This window comes from Microcebus murinus, chromosome 8 (genome assembly GCF_040939455.1).
Source record: "Microcebus murinus isolate Inina chromosome 8, M.murinus_Inina_mat1.0, whole genome shotgun sequence".
Lineage (NCBI taxonomy): Eukaryota > Metazoa > Chordata > Mammalia > Primates > Cheirogaleidae > Microcebus > Microcebus murinus.
This window is the reverse complement of record NC_134111.1, coordinates 98,580,258-98,596,699: the sequence shown is the minus strand read 5'-3', so window position 1 is coordinate 98,596,699 and position 16,442 is coordinate 98,580,258. Positions and strand designations below refer to the sequence as shown.

The 16,442-nt window shown below is 40.0% G+C and overlaps 1 protein-coding gene across 8 annotated transcripts in view; it reads right to left on the bottom strand.

Annotated features, from left to right (window-relative positions):
* The window catches only part of SP100 (SP100 nuclear antigen), an 87,713-nt gene that overhangs the window by 25,224 nt on the left and 46,047 nt on the right, over positions 1-16,442 (bottom strand). For 3 of the 8 annotated variants that reach the window (XM_012749439.3, XM_012749440.3, XM_076006019.1), the window contains exons 7-13: positions 8,859-8,984; positions 7,815-7,907; positions 6,158-6,241; positions 5,048-5,137; positions 3,793-3,879; positions 3,261-3,344; positions 8-124 (exon numbers count right to left, since the gene is read on the bottom strand). In XM_012749439.3, the coding sequence (XP_012604893.2) occupies positions 8-124; positions 3,261-3,344; positions 3,793-3,879; positions 5,048-5,137; positions 6,158-6,241; positions 7,815-7,907; positions 8,859-8,984 (681 nt within the window). The remainder of the gene's footprint in view (positions 1-7; positions 125-3,260; positions 3,345-3,792; positions 3,880-5,047; positions 5,138-6,157; positions 6,242-7,814; positions 7,908-8,858; positions 8,985-16,442) is intronic. The other 5 variants (XM_076006022.1, XM_012749443.3, XM_076006020.1 and 2 more) reach the window with 3 other exon arrangements.

The window sequence follows — 16,442 nt, the reverse complement described above, 5'->3', positions numbered from 1 at the left end:
GGCTTACCCATCATGTCAGGTGTTTGGCTACTTTCTGCTGTTGCTTCTTGACTTCTTGGCTCTCCACTTGAAAAACACATGACACAGGAACACTTCTCCTTTTCAGGTCTTTGTAGCTCTGCTCCTGGATTGTGATTTGTAAATAGTTTCATTGTTGCCCTCTCTCATCCAAACATTAGTGACTACTCACTTCTGTATTAAAGCATGGATCTACCTCTGAAATCTCTTTCTCTTTTCTTGTTCCTCACTGTGTTTGTCCTTTCATGAATGACCACAGAATTTCAATCCCAAGAAAGTGTCAATTAACAGTGTGTTTTAGTGATAGAGAACGCTGGAGAAGCAGAGGCTGGTTTTAGGGAAAAAGATGATGTGCTCACTTCTGTGTTGAGTTAGAAGTTTGAAGATCTTCAGAGACATCCAAGTGGAGAAGGCTAAGACCTTCAGGAACATGGACAGAGACCACCCACCATTTGGATGAATGGGTTTAGAAGACAGGGCTGGCTGGAGATACATGTTTAGGAATCATTAGGTTGTGGGTGGTGACTGGAGCTATACGTGTGCATCAAATGCCTGGGTGAGGCCTTTTGGAATCTGGGTGAGTTACAGGGGCCACTCTGATACCTGGGGACAACTTACTCTGAAAACTCACCGCTGCTGGGAACCAAGCCTAGTGCCAAAGCTGCTTTTGTCTCGTGATCATCTCAGACCCCACAATTTCTCCATTTCTCTCCTGTCTCCCTTTAGCGCTGCCCCTTCTCTCTTCCATTTTTAACTCAACTATTAACTTATACTCAACACAGTTCTCATTTGTGCCTCATCTTTCCATTACCCTCTGCATGTATTTCATCCACCACTTTTCAGTTCTTATCTCTGGATCTAGTTTTATTACTGAGGTGATCCTCTCTCTACAACCACTTCCCTTGCTATTGTCTCTTCCAGCTCTGTTTCTGTTAATCTTATCTTGATCCTTTGGCTGGTTTTATAATTTCAGTCTTTCTCTTTATTCTTTTTTCTGTGTTTCCTTTATTCTTTTTTTTTTTTTTCTTTTTGAGATGGGGTCTAGCTCTGTTGTGGCCCAGGCTGGAGTGCAGTGGTGTGATCATAGCTCACCGCAGCCTTACTCCTGGGCTCAAGCAGTCCTCTCTCCTCAGCCTCCCTGGTGCCTGTGACTACAGGCTCAGACACCATGCCTGGATAATTTTTATTTTTTGTTTTTTGTAAAAACAGAGTCTCACTATGATTCCCACAGGGGTATCCATGTTTTCTCCACCTGTATTCAGGTTCACCTCACAGACTACTTTCATCATCACCAAACGCCTGATCTTTTGACACTGGCCACACGGCCAGTTCTATTACCTCTGCCAGGTCCTTATGAGCTTTCTACATTGCGAGCCTGTCAATCAGTCCTTGACTTTACTTCCATGTTTCTGGTATAACTTCTAGGCGGTATCTTGAAAATCATCCCTCTTCCCCCACAAATCTCCTTAACTACTGGTGTATTTATTTAATGTATCCTATGTCCATGTAGAAAAACTTGAAGCTTACTCTGACATCTTTTCATTTGGTGACCCCAGACTACTATTTCCCATTATTTTCCTTATATTATCCACTCAGTGTCTCCTCCTTTCACTCAGAAGCCCAACTGTCCTTCATCTTTTGCCTGCCTCAAACCTGCTGAAAACAGAGCCTGTGTGCACAAGTCTTGTGTGTGGTGTCTGCGTGTATATTAGAGTCTACAAATGTTTAGGGGAGAGGTAAGGAAAAAAGAAAGAGCTTCTCCTCTGTGCACATACGAAAACAAAGATAGTTGATAATTAATAATCATAATTGTCTTCTCCATCACAGGTTAATGGGCCGCATCTCTTCTGACTCTTTCTGTAGTCATTTGAAGACCTTTGGATTCACAGGACATTGAAGACAAATAAGGAAATGATAAAGTATAGGGAGTGGCCAGAGAACCAGGAAGCCCATCCCAATGTGGTCCTGCTGAACTATTTTCAGAGCCCAGATGAGCAGAGAAGGAAATGCACTTACTCCAGTGACTACACCTCACATCCAACAGAGATTTGCTATCTTTTCCTGTCTAGCCACTCCTATTCTCACCCTCACTTCTCATTTCTGCCCATTGTTCTGCTTCTATACATTTCTAACTCTACCTCTTTCATTCTGTGAGCTTCTCTCTCTCTGAATTTTCTTGTCTACTGTGTTGCTTTTGTTTCTTTTCATCGCCATGCTCTTAATCTCTGTTCCCCTTTATTTCTAAGGTTATCCTTTTTGGCTCTATCTTTCTTGGTATTTTGTAAACCAGCTAGCTGATTCCATCCCTGGTCTCTCTGTCTCTTTGTGATTTTTATTCCTCTCCATTGATACCAACAAATATGGTTGAGATATCCTAATTGATATTTCAGCCAAGATACATACACCTATATATATATATATGTGTATGTATGTATATGTTATATATAATGAATACACACGCACACAGACACACACGCACACACACAGTTGTTAAATGAGCTTTCTTGTATCAGGCACGGATATAGTGAATACTCTGGGCTCCTTGTGCCTCTCCTTTGGACTTGATTCCCATGACATGGCTCTCAGCCTCCTGTCTGTTACACACAACAGTTATCCACCATGAGACACAGTCCCTATTGTTCCTTTTGTTTTCTGACCCTCATACATTTGTACATCTATTTTCTCACTTTAAAACAGGGATAGCAAGAGTTAGCCTGCCTACATCTTAAGGATTTTGTGATGACAAAATTAGACCTATTTGCCAAAGTGCATTGAAATAACACAATATGTTTCTGTCAAAAACTATACTAGTGTTTGAAAGTGGTTGATCTGAAGTTTTTATTTCTGTCTATAATTACATAGCAGGAACAGTTGTCTTTTTAGGCTTTTACAATTACAAATGACATTAATGTCAACCAACATATTGCTATAAAAATCTAAAATCTTAGTATTCATAGGCACAACAGTAGGTATTAAAAAGATGCCATCATTTTTCTATTTATTTCTTCTATAGCAGTGATATATAATTACATACACTTAGTCACTGAGCCCCATCCTCTTAAGCATGAGTTTATAATAATTTCCTGCCTCCTTCTGTTTTTAATGGTGAAAAGGAATTCCCAGGATTCACTGGATACAAGGGAGTCAAAGTGCTTTGAATAAAATGCATCTGGAAGCAGTAGCTTTTAATTCAGATTTCTAACATCCTGCAGGCCAAGGCTTGGCATCCTAATCTTCTTTACCTGACCCGCTTCTTAGGGCTGAGCTGCGGATGTCCAGAGTGTCTTCTCCATGACTCAGCTCTGAAGTGTCACTATTGCTGATCCCTGCAGAAAGAAATATAATTCCTGAGCAGTCTTAGCCTGTGTCTTAGCAGTCAATCCAGCAGAGAATTCTTTAAAAGGAAAATTGTAAAAGGAAGTTTATGTAGGAGGGGTAGAAATAATCCTATCACTGGGCCACCTTTGGCTTCATCTGACCTATTGGTCAAGGTTGGTCCAGAAGCCATCCCCAAATCTGGGGCTGGGAACAACTTTGCCAAGACAGGGACTCCCTTTTGTCGCCATTTCTTACACTTCTTGCTCTTTCCAATTGTTTGCAAACACTTCCACTTCCACATCAGTTTCTAATCCAGCTAAACCATGGAAGCAACACTTTAAAGATCAGAACCTGCATCAGCTGGACCCTAAATGACTGTGGGAAGTAGAGCACCCCATCCCCCACCCAAGAACTCCTTTATACTATCCATGTAAGTGAAGAATAAACTTGTATTACACTTGAAGCATTGAAGACTTGAAGACCTATGTGGTGATTTCCTTTTGAGTATCCTCCAAGCAGATGTGTATCTAGTATTCACAGGATCTAGAAAGGAAAGGAAAACAAAACCAGTAATCCATAACTAAAACATTATCAATCTTACAACTACTTACACTGTGGACAAGAGTTGGACTATAAAGATGCTGTGATGATCATTTCTGTCTCTCCCCATCTAAAGGAAAGGGATCACTACCAAATGGAGTAGGGATCCACAATCCTTTAGCTCTAATTGCAAAATCAAACATGTTTTGAAAAACCAATATTTTTTCATAGGTTTGCAGCTAACCAATTTGGCACCCCATCTGGACTTGAGCTACCATGAGTCCATGCAAAATCTTATCATATTTGGTATGAAAAATATATACATATATATATAGTTTGCTACTGAACATTAATATAGTATATTTGAGAATTGGATCACTTCCCAGACTCTATTGAGGTGTTTTGTAACATAGAGAATATAAATCACATTGTCTTTGTAAAATAATAAAAGCAGTTTTGAATTCTGAAATACTTCTGGTTTAAAAGACTTTGAATAAAGGATTATGGATTTTGGTAGGAGTTCAGGCTATTACTCCTGCCTCTTCCTGTAACTTTCTATATGTGATGCACAATAACAACAGAAAAACAAATCCTTAAGCATTGTGTGCTGGAGTTTTCCCATTGGTGAAATGGTGGAAACAACCATTATCTTGCCTGCCTTCTAGGTTGTTGTCAAGATAAAAGGAGACCTTATCTGAGAAGATATTTTCAAATATCATTACTTAGCCAATGTCAAGTTGGGAGTCATCTGTCAAGAGCCATGAATTGAATTTGACAGTAATAACCAGAAGGATTTCTTCCTGTCAATAGTTAGAGAGTATGACCAGGGTCTTTTGAGTTTTGAACAGGTTTGCAACAAAATCAAGCAACAGCAGACCACCCACTTTCTCTTCTCTACAAAATAGGGGATGGGCAGAAGCAGATATCACTACATGAATCCAATACTTAGGAGTTACTTGGTCTGGCAGTCAGTAGTAAAAAGGGCACTGCCGCTCAACTACAGCCACCTTCTTGAGCCTGAATTTATAATGACTTCTTTCCTCCCATTTTTTAAAATGGCCATATGAGAGGCAGCTGCAGACAATGGGCTCCTAGTGTACGCACAGAGGAAAATGCGCCAGGAAACAGGAGCTGTCAAGTCAGACTCCTGCTGTCCTGGAGAGGTCCTTACCCTTCTGACCACATTCACTTCTCGGTGCTGAGCTCCAGATTTTTGGGGGCGTCTCATCCTCACTGGATTCTGAAAAGTCAAGGTCATGTCCTATTAAGACAGAAAAGAGCAAATGTCCCTTGGAGATCTCAGTGTGTGACAAACTACCAAGACAGAAGAATATTCTAGAAAGAAAGAAAGAAAGAAAGAAAGAAAGAAAGAAAGAAAGAAAGAAAGAAAGAAAGAAGAAAGAAAGAAAGAAAGAAAGAAAGAAAGAAAGAAAGAAAGAAAGAAAGAAAAAAGAAAGAAAGAAAGAAAGAAAGAAAGAAAGAAAGAAAGAAAGAAAGAAAGAAAGAAAGAAAGAAAGAAAGAAAGAAAGAAAGAAAAAGACTAGGAAAAACTTGAGAAACTGATTATGGAGCAATAAAGTCCCTACTCTCAGACCTCCAGGACCTGACTTTTGAACTCGGGTGGCCTAAGGTTAGTATTTTAGCCCTCACTGTCACTTGAGCCTCGGGCTGAGAAAATTTCACCCCCACTGGGCATCTCTGCTTTGCCTTGGCTCTCTGTCTTCTTTTACCACAATATCTTTCTTTTATGAAAAATCACAACGTAAACCAACTTTTTAACTATAATCTAGGTTTTGGTATAGTTAATCCGAAGTCATTTTCTTCTCATCAATAATTAAATAGCAGCACAAATTATTCTTTGAAGACTTTCTAAGTTTGTGACTAATAATATCAACAGGTAGAGGAATACTGTGCTGACAGTGGTCTATCAAATATAATGGCTGGTGGTAGAGTTTAAGTACATTATTCCAACTCTGTAGCATTAATAAATATGATAGTGTGTAATAAAATAACTATGTCATTTTACTAACATATTTTTGCTACATTTTCAGCATATGATTTGATTGGACCCATCCAATTAAAGAACAATTTCTAACACCTTCATGACCCCTTCCATTTCCTAATAGGGCCAGTGAGGTTAAATGCAAAAAATATTATCCTAGAAGTTATAGAATCGAGGCGTGTGGAGAACATTCAGAATAAAATTCATCAGGAAAACAGAGCTCTGGATTTGGGCTCTGGATATTCCATAGTCCAAGAATTGCAATTCTAATATTCTTACCTAATGCAATCTTGGGTCGTGAGCAAGTGGCTTCTTGGATCTCCTCTGTCTCACTTGATTTTGAAGAGTCACAGACATTGATCACTGCACAAAAGAATAGGATTCCTTAGGGGTCGCAGTGTGTGACCAAGGAAATTCACCCATTAAAAAACTTGGAACACCTTGCATGAAATTCCATGCAAGTCCTGGGCTGCACTCAGGTTGAGCTGGTCTTCGCTTCTAAGTTACCTGCCTTGTAGGTGAATGATGCTCCACTCCCATCCCCACAGGCAGAGACAATTCACTGGCAAGGGTCAACTTTGCTTTGCTGACCTTTGCTTTCCCGCACTGCTCTCTGTTACTTCTCACCCCTTCTCCTGTCATTCCACATTTCCTTCATCTCTGCCTCTGTTTCCTATGCAAGGAGACTTTGAAGACCTTGTGTTTTGCAGGTGTTGAACCTCCTGTACCCCCACCAACTAGGTACCTCCTTGAACTATTTACAAGGCTGAGAAATCACTTTCTTTTCTCCTTGAACTATTTACAAGGCTGAGAAATCACCTTCTTTTGTGGTTCAGCCATAGATATATTTGAGGACCATTTTTAGAGGAGTTTTCCTACACTAGGATAAAAGTTAGAGTGTGCACTGTCTAAAAAATGAAGCAAATTTTCATTTTACTTTGAAAGATACAGTGAGCAATTAGAATTTAATGTATTCAACACATTGTTCTTTTGTAACATCAAGATGAGACAACATTTGTATTTGCTCTTAGGTCTTTTCCAAGTGTGTTTTCCCTAAAGTGGCATGTTTCTGATATTCTCAGGATCTAGAAAGTAAAAAATGGAAAACAAATCACCAATTTGTATACTAACTAGTTATAAATGATATGACAACTCATGCTGCAAATAGGAGAGAGTTAACATTTTTATAATTATTTCTATCTCTCATTTTACAAAGAGAAAAACTCAGAATCCAGGATGTTAGTCTTGTCTTTCCTTTAATTTCTATGAGTCTTTGTAGATGACCTTGAAACATTTATGTGTTTGTGTTTTCTTATCTTGGAAGCAAGGACAACACTGTCTATCCTGGTTACCCTTTCAGGTTATTGTAAAGAAAAAAATACTATTTGCAAAGGTCTTTTGAAAAATCACTAAATATGCCATGACTTGCTGAAGAACTCGGTCAAAAACAAAACTTCAGGTTTTAGAATAATACTTTATCTCAAGTCTTTCTTTCTGCTAACACTAGATATCTGGATGAATTCTTTTGACACTATTCACAGTTTGTGATCAGATGACAATATTATCTTCCAATAAAGGAATATTTATGTTTTATATAGAAATCATGGTATAAATATAACACCATATATGCATAGTAACTAGTTTGTTATAAAAACAAACTCATCACTTTGCTAGCCTATTTCTATTATATAATCAATGTATGGGTATATATATTTATTAATAGAATTCATTGATTAATAAACCTAATCCTCAAAAGTAAATTTATAATAATTTCTTATTTTCTTGCATTTCCCAGATGGGTCAAGTTAAGTAAGTGCAGAGAATGAGATTCCAGGATAAACTGGATCCATTATACAGAAAAGGCTCAGAATAAAGTGCATCAGGACATAGCAACTCATAGTTCAGATTTCCGCAGCCCAAACCTTGCTCTCCTCACCTTCCTCACTGGGCTCACTTTCCAGTGGTGAGAGGGGGACTGCTGGGGGCTTGTCTCCATCATTAGATTCTTCAGAGTCCTCGCTGCTGATAACTGTGCAAAAGAGCAAAACCCATTAACAGTTTCAGGGTGTGGCCAAGGAGTCCACACAGCGGGAAATCCCATAATAAGACACTAAGGGCCAGGCACAGTGGCCCTCAAGAGCAGCCTGGGCAACATAGGGAGACCCTGTCTCTACAAAAAAATCAAAAAATTAGCCAGATGTGATGCTGCACACCTGTAGTCCCAGCTACTCTGGAGTCTGAGGTTGGAGAATTATCTGAGCTCAGTGAGCATAGGAGTTTGGGGTGACAGTGAGCCATGATCATACCACTGTACTCCAGCCTGGGCAATACAGTGAGACCTTGCTCTCCCCCCCCCCAAAAAAAAAGCACCAAGAAGATCTGGATAGTTCAGTTAACTTAAGGCCCTAGTCTCTTCCTTCAATGAATGTGATCTGCAGGTTGTTTCCGTCTTAAAACAAAAGCTGATAAAATTTACACACAGAGGGCAGATTTTGCCCATCCACTGGCACTGTTCTCACCACCACCCTCATTCTACTTTTCTTTCACTCTCATTTTATTTCTGAACCTTCTCTTCATTTTTCCCATCTCCCCTGCTTCTGCCTCTGTCTCTGGCAGTGGTGTCTCTTTACCTCTCCTCATCTTGTTGTGTTTCTTTCTCCATCTCTTGTGAATATCTTGGCTCCCTGATTTCCCCCCCTTTTTTTTTAACCCTTCCCCTATGCTTTTCCCTCTTCCTTTATACATGCCTCTCTGACATCAATACTTATTACCTCCATTTTTGTCTTTTGTTATTTTCCCAATTCCTAAGGATTTTCTTTTGTTAAGCTGAGGCTCACTGCTTGAGGTGCCGGCCCCTCCCCTTCCTGTCTCCAGTCCTGGCTGGCTGCCTGGACTGCCCTGGTGGGCCCTGCTGAAGTGCCCGAGCCCCTTACCTGGCAACCTGTGATTCATAGCTACAAACTCGTCCAGTCAGCCTTACCTATTATGTCAGATGCCTGGTTATGGTTAGCTCCTGCTTGGGCTTGCTGCTCATCTTCTTTCTTTATATCCACCAGACGCACAAAACAGGAATTAATTTGGATTCCTGTGTTGCATAGCTCTAACCCTGGGCCAAATTGTAAGAAACAAAGCATTTTCATTTGTCTCCCCAGTGGGCCCTTCACTGCCATTGATAACTCCTTCTCCCTCAATTTCACTGCTGGGGAGAAAGCTTCACACTAAAACACCCCACCCTTCTTTTATTCCTGTTGCTCTACTCTGTCCCTTCCTTTGTGCCTCTCTTGACTCTGTTTCTATCACAACTTTTCCCTTTAACTTTTCCTCTCATCCTTACAGTGTTAAGTTTTTTGCCTTTTTTAAAAATTAAAATTATGAAATTGCTTGAGGCCAGGGGTTCAAAACCAGTCTGGGAAACATAGTGAGACCCCATCTCTACAAACAAATAAGAATTAGCCAGGTGTAGGGGCTCACACTTATAGACCCAGCTACTTGGGAGGCTGAAACGGGAGAATCACTCGAGCCCCGGAATTCAGAGCTACAGTGAGCCATGATTATGCTGCTGCACTTCGGCCTATGTGTAGAGAAAGACCCTGTCTCTAAATAAATAAATATAATAATAAATAAAAGTTATAATTGCAGAATAACATACAAAGATAAGAGTGGGTTTTGAATGATCACAAAGTAAGCATATCGGAGACGGAGCAAGATGGCAGATGAGAAAAACCATGAGCCAGAGTGTCTCTGCAAAAAAGATAGATTTTAGAAGAAAGTAGTAGAAATAAGCAAGCAGACAAGCATATATCAGACCTGAGACTATGGAAGACTCCACGGGAGGAGGTTGCGAAGGAGAACTGGAAGAAGAGAGCTCCCGAGAAGCCTGGAGACCAGTGACAAGGGTAGGTGGCACAGTTAACTTTTCCCTCCATTTCATCTTGAACTGTTGGTGGGATCCACAGCAGTTGGAGAGACTTGCAAACACCAGCCCAGAGATGGCTGCTGCCAGTGAATGGTAAACCTGTAACGGACGCAGCACCAGGCTCCCAACTCCCTCAGAGCACCTCCCTGTGCACAGACCCGAGCCGCTCAGCAGACACAATATTACTATATTCTCCCCTCCCCCTTCCCTATCCACAGCCACCAAGAGAGACAAGAGAGACAATGCCACCAGCTGGAGGCATCTCCATGGAATGGGACCTTCCTTTTTGGGGCCTTATAGCTGACTGAAGGGTATTCAGCTGGTGAGCTCCCTACACGCCAGCCCACCCAGGTGCTGCTGGCCTGGTGACTCCAGGAAAATGGGGCAGATCCTGAGGCTGAAAGACATCGACCCAGCTTGGGCTCCCTGTGGATAAATTAGGACCAGCACTCATCTCCCCGGTAGGGGCAAGGATTGAATTCCAGGGCCTAGAGGTCAAACCTACACACCAGATACCGTGCACCCAGATCTCGCATTGTCCCAGGGCACAGAAGGGATATTCATGAATGAGCCTACTAAGGTCAGTGTGCCTTGAAGGGCAGACCAGCGTGCATGAGGGCAACTCTCCTCCCAAGGAGTGGCCGTGTGCCCAGCCAAGGCTGCGATCCTGTGCAGGGAACCTCCCAGCATGCATCACAGCCAACAGAGACCCACTGGCAGGACCGGCTTGCTAGCAGAGGCCCAGGAGAAGCCATGGAGTTAGGGAGGATGGAAAGGAGCGTGGCCAGCTCCAGACTGCAGGTCTCAAGACAGCCATACTCCCAAACATAGTCTTTCTGGCTGAATGGGGCCATTCCAGCCCCTCCATGACAGCTTTGCCCAGAAGCAGAGAATAGAACTTTGACCCCTGCTAACAGCATTTGTGGTGCTTGAGGGCAGGCTTACCCAACCCAGCTCCACCCAGACTTCCAGACCAGTCCTCACTGAGGTGGAGAATAAGGACACACCCCAAAGTCCGAGGGCCCGACACACCACCTCAAGTGGAACAACTGCTGGTTATAGGACCCAAAAACAACACTGTAGCCAGCTCCAGTACTGTCAGTAGCAAGCACCACCAAATGACAGGGAAGTCATTCTGCACACCCTTCTCATGGCATCTACTGACTCATCATACAGGGCGTGGTCTATTCTCACCCACAAATACCACCTACTGGCTCAGAGACTAAACAGGGCGTGCCATTATCTAAACAAAAATCTAAAGGTAAGAAGGAACAACTGGAAAGATGGAAAGAAATCAGTGAAAGAACTCCGGAAGTATGAAGACTCAAACAGAAAGCACTCCCCCAAAGAGGACCACCAGCCCCTTAGAAATGGACATCAACCAAAATCAAACCACTAAAATGACAGAAGAATTTCGAACGTGGATTGTAAGAAAATTCAATGATTTGCAAGAAAAACGGGATAACCAACACAAAGAAATGACAAAAAGAATCCAGGACCTGGAAGAAAAATTCCTTAAAGAAATTGAAATAATAAAGAAAAATTAAACCGAACTCCTGGAAATGAAAAATCTATTCAGGGAACTATAAAACACAGCAGAAGCCTCAAGAACAGGGTAGAACAAACAGAAGAAAGAATCTCTGTGATTGAAGATAACACCTTTCAATTAAATAAGTCAGTCACAGAGATAGAGCAGAGAAACAAGAGAAAAAAGCAAAGCCTACAAGATATGTGGGATTATGTGAAGAAACCTAATGTGAATGTTATAGGGATTCCAGAAGGGGAAGAAGAAAACACACAAAGGTTAGATAAGCTATTTGAAGATGTAATAGAGGAAAATTTCCCAGGCCTTGCTCAAAATCTAGATATCCAAGTACAAGAAGCTCAAAGGACCCCTGACAGATTCGATGCAAACAGGAAGACACCACGAAATGCAGTCATCAGACTGACCAAAATATCAACTAAAGAGGCCCTTCTATGAGTTGTAAGATGAAAGAAGCAAGTAACATACAAAGGAAAACGAATCCGAATAACTCCAGATTTCTCTACTGAAACTTTACAAGGAAGGAGAGACTGGGGACCCATTCTCACTCTTCTGAAACAGAATAATGCCCAGACCAGAATCCTATTCCCCAAAAAACTAAGTTTTGTATATGAAGGAGAAATCAAGACATTTTCAGATAAGCAAAGACTGAGGGAATTCATCAAGACAAGACCAGCCCTCCAAGAAGTAGTAAAAACAGTGTTACCCAAGGGTCAGTACAATAAACACTAACGAATGTAAATCTACCCAAAAGCTAAAGATCAAAGGCCAAATACCACAATAGCTCAAGAGAGAAAACAAAGCAACAAAGTTCAACTCATTAGAATGAACAGAAATCTGCCTCACCTATCAGTTATCTCAATAAATGTGAATGGATTGAACTCCCCACTAAAGAGGCATAGGCTGGCCAAATAGATTAAAAAAAAAATACAAGCCAAGTATCTGCTGCCTTCAGGAAACACATCTAACCTGCAAGGATGCAGTTAGACTAGAGGTAAAGGGGTGGAGAACAATATTTCAAGCAAATGGAAGCCAAAAGAAGGCTGGCATGGTGGTATTGATTGCACATAACTTAGTTTTTAAATAAAAAAAGTAATAAAAGACAAATAGGGTCACTATATAATGGTGAAGGGCACAGTTCAACAAGAAGACATAACAATTCTAATATGTATGCACCCAACTTAGGTGCACCCAGATTCATAAAGGAAACTCTACATGATCTAAACAAATGGATAAATGACAACACCATAATAGCCGGAGACTTTAACACCCTGCTGACAGCACAGGAAAGATCCTCCAAACATAAAATAAACAAAGAAATAACAGATTTAAACAAAGCTCTAGAACAAATGGGCCTGACTGACATTTACAGGATATTCTACCCGAAAGCCACTGAATACACATTCTTCCCATCAGCTCATGGGACATTCCCTAAGATTGACCATATCCTAGGACACAAAGCATGTCTCAAACAATTTAAAAAAATAGAAATTGTACCATGTATTTTTTCAGACCACAGTGGAATAAAAGTACAACCCTAATAAATACAAGCCTACTTATTACAACTACTTATTAAACCTACTTAGTACAACCCTAAAAGTACAACCCTAATAAGAACTCTCATTTCTACACAAAGTTATGGAAACTAAACAACCTTCTGCTGAATGATCACTTCATAAGTGAGGAAATCAAAAGATTCTTTGAACTAAATTACAAAGGAGACACAAGTTATCAAAACCTGTGGGATACAGCTAAAGTAGTCCTGAGAGGAAAGTTTATTTCCACAAATGCCTATATCCAAAAGTCAAAAAGATCACAAATAGAAACCCTAATGAATCAACTCAAAGAGCTGAAAAAAGAAGAACAGACCAAGCCCAAACCCTGCAGTCAAAATGAAATCATTAAGATCAAATCAGAACTAAACAAAATTGACAACAGGGAAACTATACGGAAGATTAATAAAACAAAACGTTGGTTCTTTAAAAAAATAAACAAAATTGACAAACCTTTGCCTAGACTAACGAAAAGCAGAAAAGGAAAATCTCTACTAAGCTCCATCAGGAACAATAAAGGAGAAATTACAACTGATGCCACAGAGAAACAAAATATAATCTATGAGTACTACAAAAACATTTATGCACACAAACTGGAAAATGTGGAGGTAATAGACAAATTCTTAGAAACACACAGCATCCCTAGGCTCAACCAGGAAGAACTAGAATTCATGAACAGATCAATATCAAGTATGAAAATTGAAAAAGCAATAAAAAACCTTCCCAAAAAGAAAAGTCATGGACAAGGTGGTTGTACACCCGAATTCTACCACACCTACAAAGAAGAAGTGGTGCCTATCCTGAAGAAATTATTCCACAACATCAATAAGGACGGAATCCTTGATGCCCAACACACTTTCTGAAGTGAACATAACCCTGATACCAAACCCAGAAAGGATGCAACAAGAAAGAAAATGACAGGCCAATATCCCTTATGAATATAGATGCAAAAATATTCAACACACTTCTAGATAATCAAATTCAGGTGCTTATCAAGAAAATAATCCATCACAACCAAGTGGGCTTTATCCCAGGGATGCAGGGATGGTTCAACATATGCAAATCCATAAATGTAATTCACCCTATACACAGAAGCAAAAATAAAGACCATATGATTCTCTCAATAGATGCAGAAAAAGCATTTGACAAAATTCAATACTCTTTTATGATAGGAACGCTCAACAAAATAGGTATAGATGGAGATTACCTAAAACTGATACAAGCCATATATGACAAACCCACAGCCAATATCATACTGAATGGGGAAAAATTGAAAGCATTCCCACTTAGAATTGGAACAAGGCAAGGTAGCTCACCATCCACACTTCTATTCAACATAGTGCTGGAAATCCTTGCTATAGCAATCAGACAAGAGAGCAGAATTAAGGGCTTCCAAATGGAAGCAGAAGACATCAAACTCTCACTCTTTGCTGAGACATGATATTATAGCTAGAAAACCCCAAGGATCAACCAAGAGACTCCTTGAATTGATAAATGAATTCAGTAAAGTCTCAGGATACAAAATCAATACACACAAATCAGAGGCATTCATATATGCCAACTACAGTCAAAGTGAGAAACAAATCAAAGACTTAATTCCCTTCAAAATAGCAACAAAGTAAATAAAGTACATAGGAATATGTTTAAGGAGGCAAAAGACCTCTACAGGGAGAACTATGAAACACTGAAGAAGGAAACAGCAGAGGATGTAAACAGGTGGAAGAGCATACCATGCTCCTGGGTTGGCAGAATCAACATTGTTAAACTGTCTCTACTACCCAAAGTGACCGATAGAATCAATGCAATCCATATTAAAATACCATCATCATTTTTCACAGATACAGAAAAAATAATTTTACACTTTGTATGGAACCAGAGAAGACCCCGTATAGAAAACTCAATCCTAGGCAATAAAAATCAAATGGGAGGTATCAATTTACCAGACTTGAAATTATGCTACAAGGCTATAGTAATTAAAACAGCTTGGGACTGGCACAAGAACAGGGACATTGACCAGTGGAACAGAACTGAGAACTCAGATATAAAACCATCCTCATATAGCCATCTATTCTTTGACAAAGCAGAAAAAAACATACACAGGGGAAAATAATCCTTATTCAATAAATGGTGCTGGGAAAACTGGATAGCCACATGTAGAAGACTGAAACAGGACCCATACACATTTCACCTCTCACAATAATAAACTCACGCTGGGTAACAGACTTGAACCTTAGGTGTGAAACTATTAGGATTCTAGAGGAAAACATTGGAAATACTCTTCTAGACATTGGCCTAGGCAAAGTATTTATGAAGAAGACCCCAAAGGCAATCACAGCATCAACAAAATAAATAAATAGGACCTGATCAAATTATAAAGCTTCTGCACAACCAAAGAAACTGTCAAGAGAGCAAACAGACAACCCACAGAATGGGAGAAAATTTTTGAAAGCTACACAACTGATAAAGGGCTAATAACTAGAATCTATTTAGAACTCAGGAAAATCAACAAGGAAAAATCAAACAACCCTATCAAAAAGTGGGCAAAAGACATGAACAGAAACTTTTCAAAAGAAGACAGAATAATGGCCAACAAACATATGAAAAAATGCTCAACATCTGTAATCATCAGGGAAATGCAAATCAAAACTACAATGAGATATCACTTATCTTCAGTGAGAATGGCTTTTATCAAAAGGTCCTAAAACAATAAATGTTGTCATGGATGTGGAGAGATAAGAACACTCCTACACTGTTGGTGGCACTGCAAATTGCTTCAACCTCTGTGGAAAGCAATATGGAGATAACTTAAAGCGATACAAGTAGATCTACCATTTGATCCAGCAATCTCATTACTGGGCATCTACCCAAAAGAACAAAAGTCACTCTATGAAAAAGACACCTGCACTCAAATGTTTATAGCAGCACAACACACGATTACAAAGATGTGAAAACAACCAAAGTGCCCATCAATACATGAGTGGATTAATAAAATGTGGTATATGTATATCATGGAGTACTATTCAGCTATATGAAACAACGGTGATATAGCACCTCTTGTATATTCCTGGATACAGCTGGAACCCATTCTACTAAGTGAAATATCCCAAGAATGGAAAAGTAAGCACCACGTGTACTCACCAGAAAATTGGTATTAACTGATCTACACATAATTGGACATATAGAAATAATATCTATTGGGTGTTGGGGGGAAGGGAATGGGTATATACATACATATTGAGTGTGATCTGCACCAACTGGGGGATGGACACGCTTGAAGCTCTGTCTTGAGGGGAGAAGGGGGCAAGGGAAATATATGTAACCTTAACATTTGTACCCCCATAATATGCTGTAAAAAATTTAAAAAGGAAAAAAAAAAAGACAAAGTAAGCATATCATTTTGGTCCAAAAATAAGATTACCCCAATACCTCAGAAGCCTCCTAGTGACACCTTTCAGTAACTGTCCCTACAGTCTTCCTCAAAATCAACACCATCTTGGTTTCCAACACCTAGATAATTTTGGCTGTTATGCAATTTGTATAAGTGCAATCATG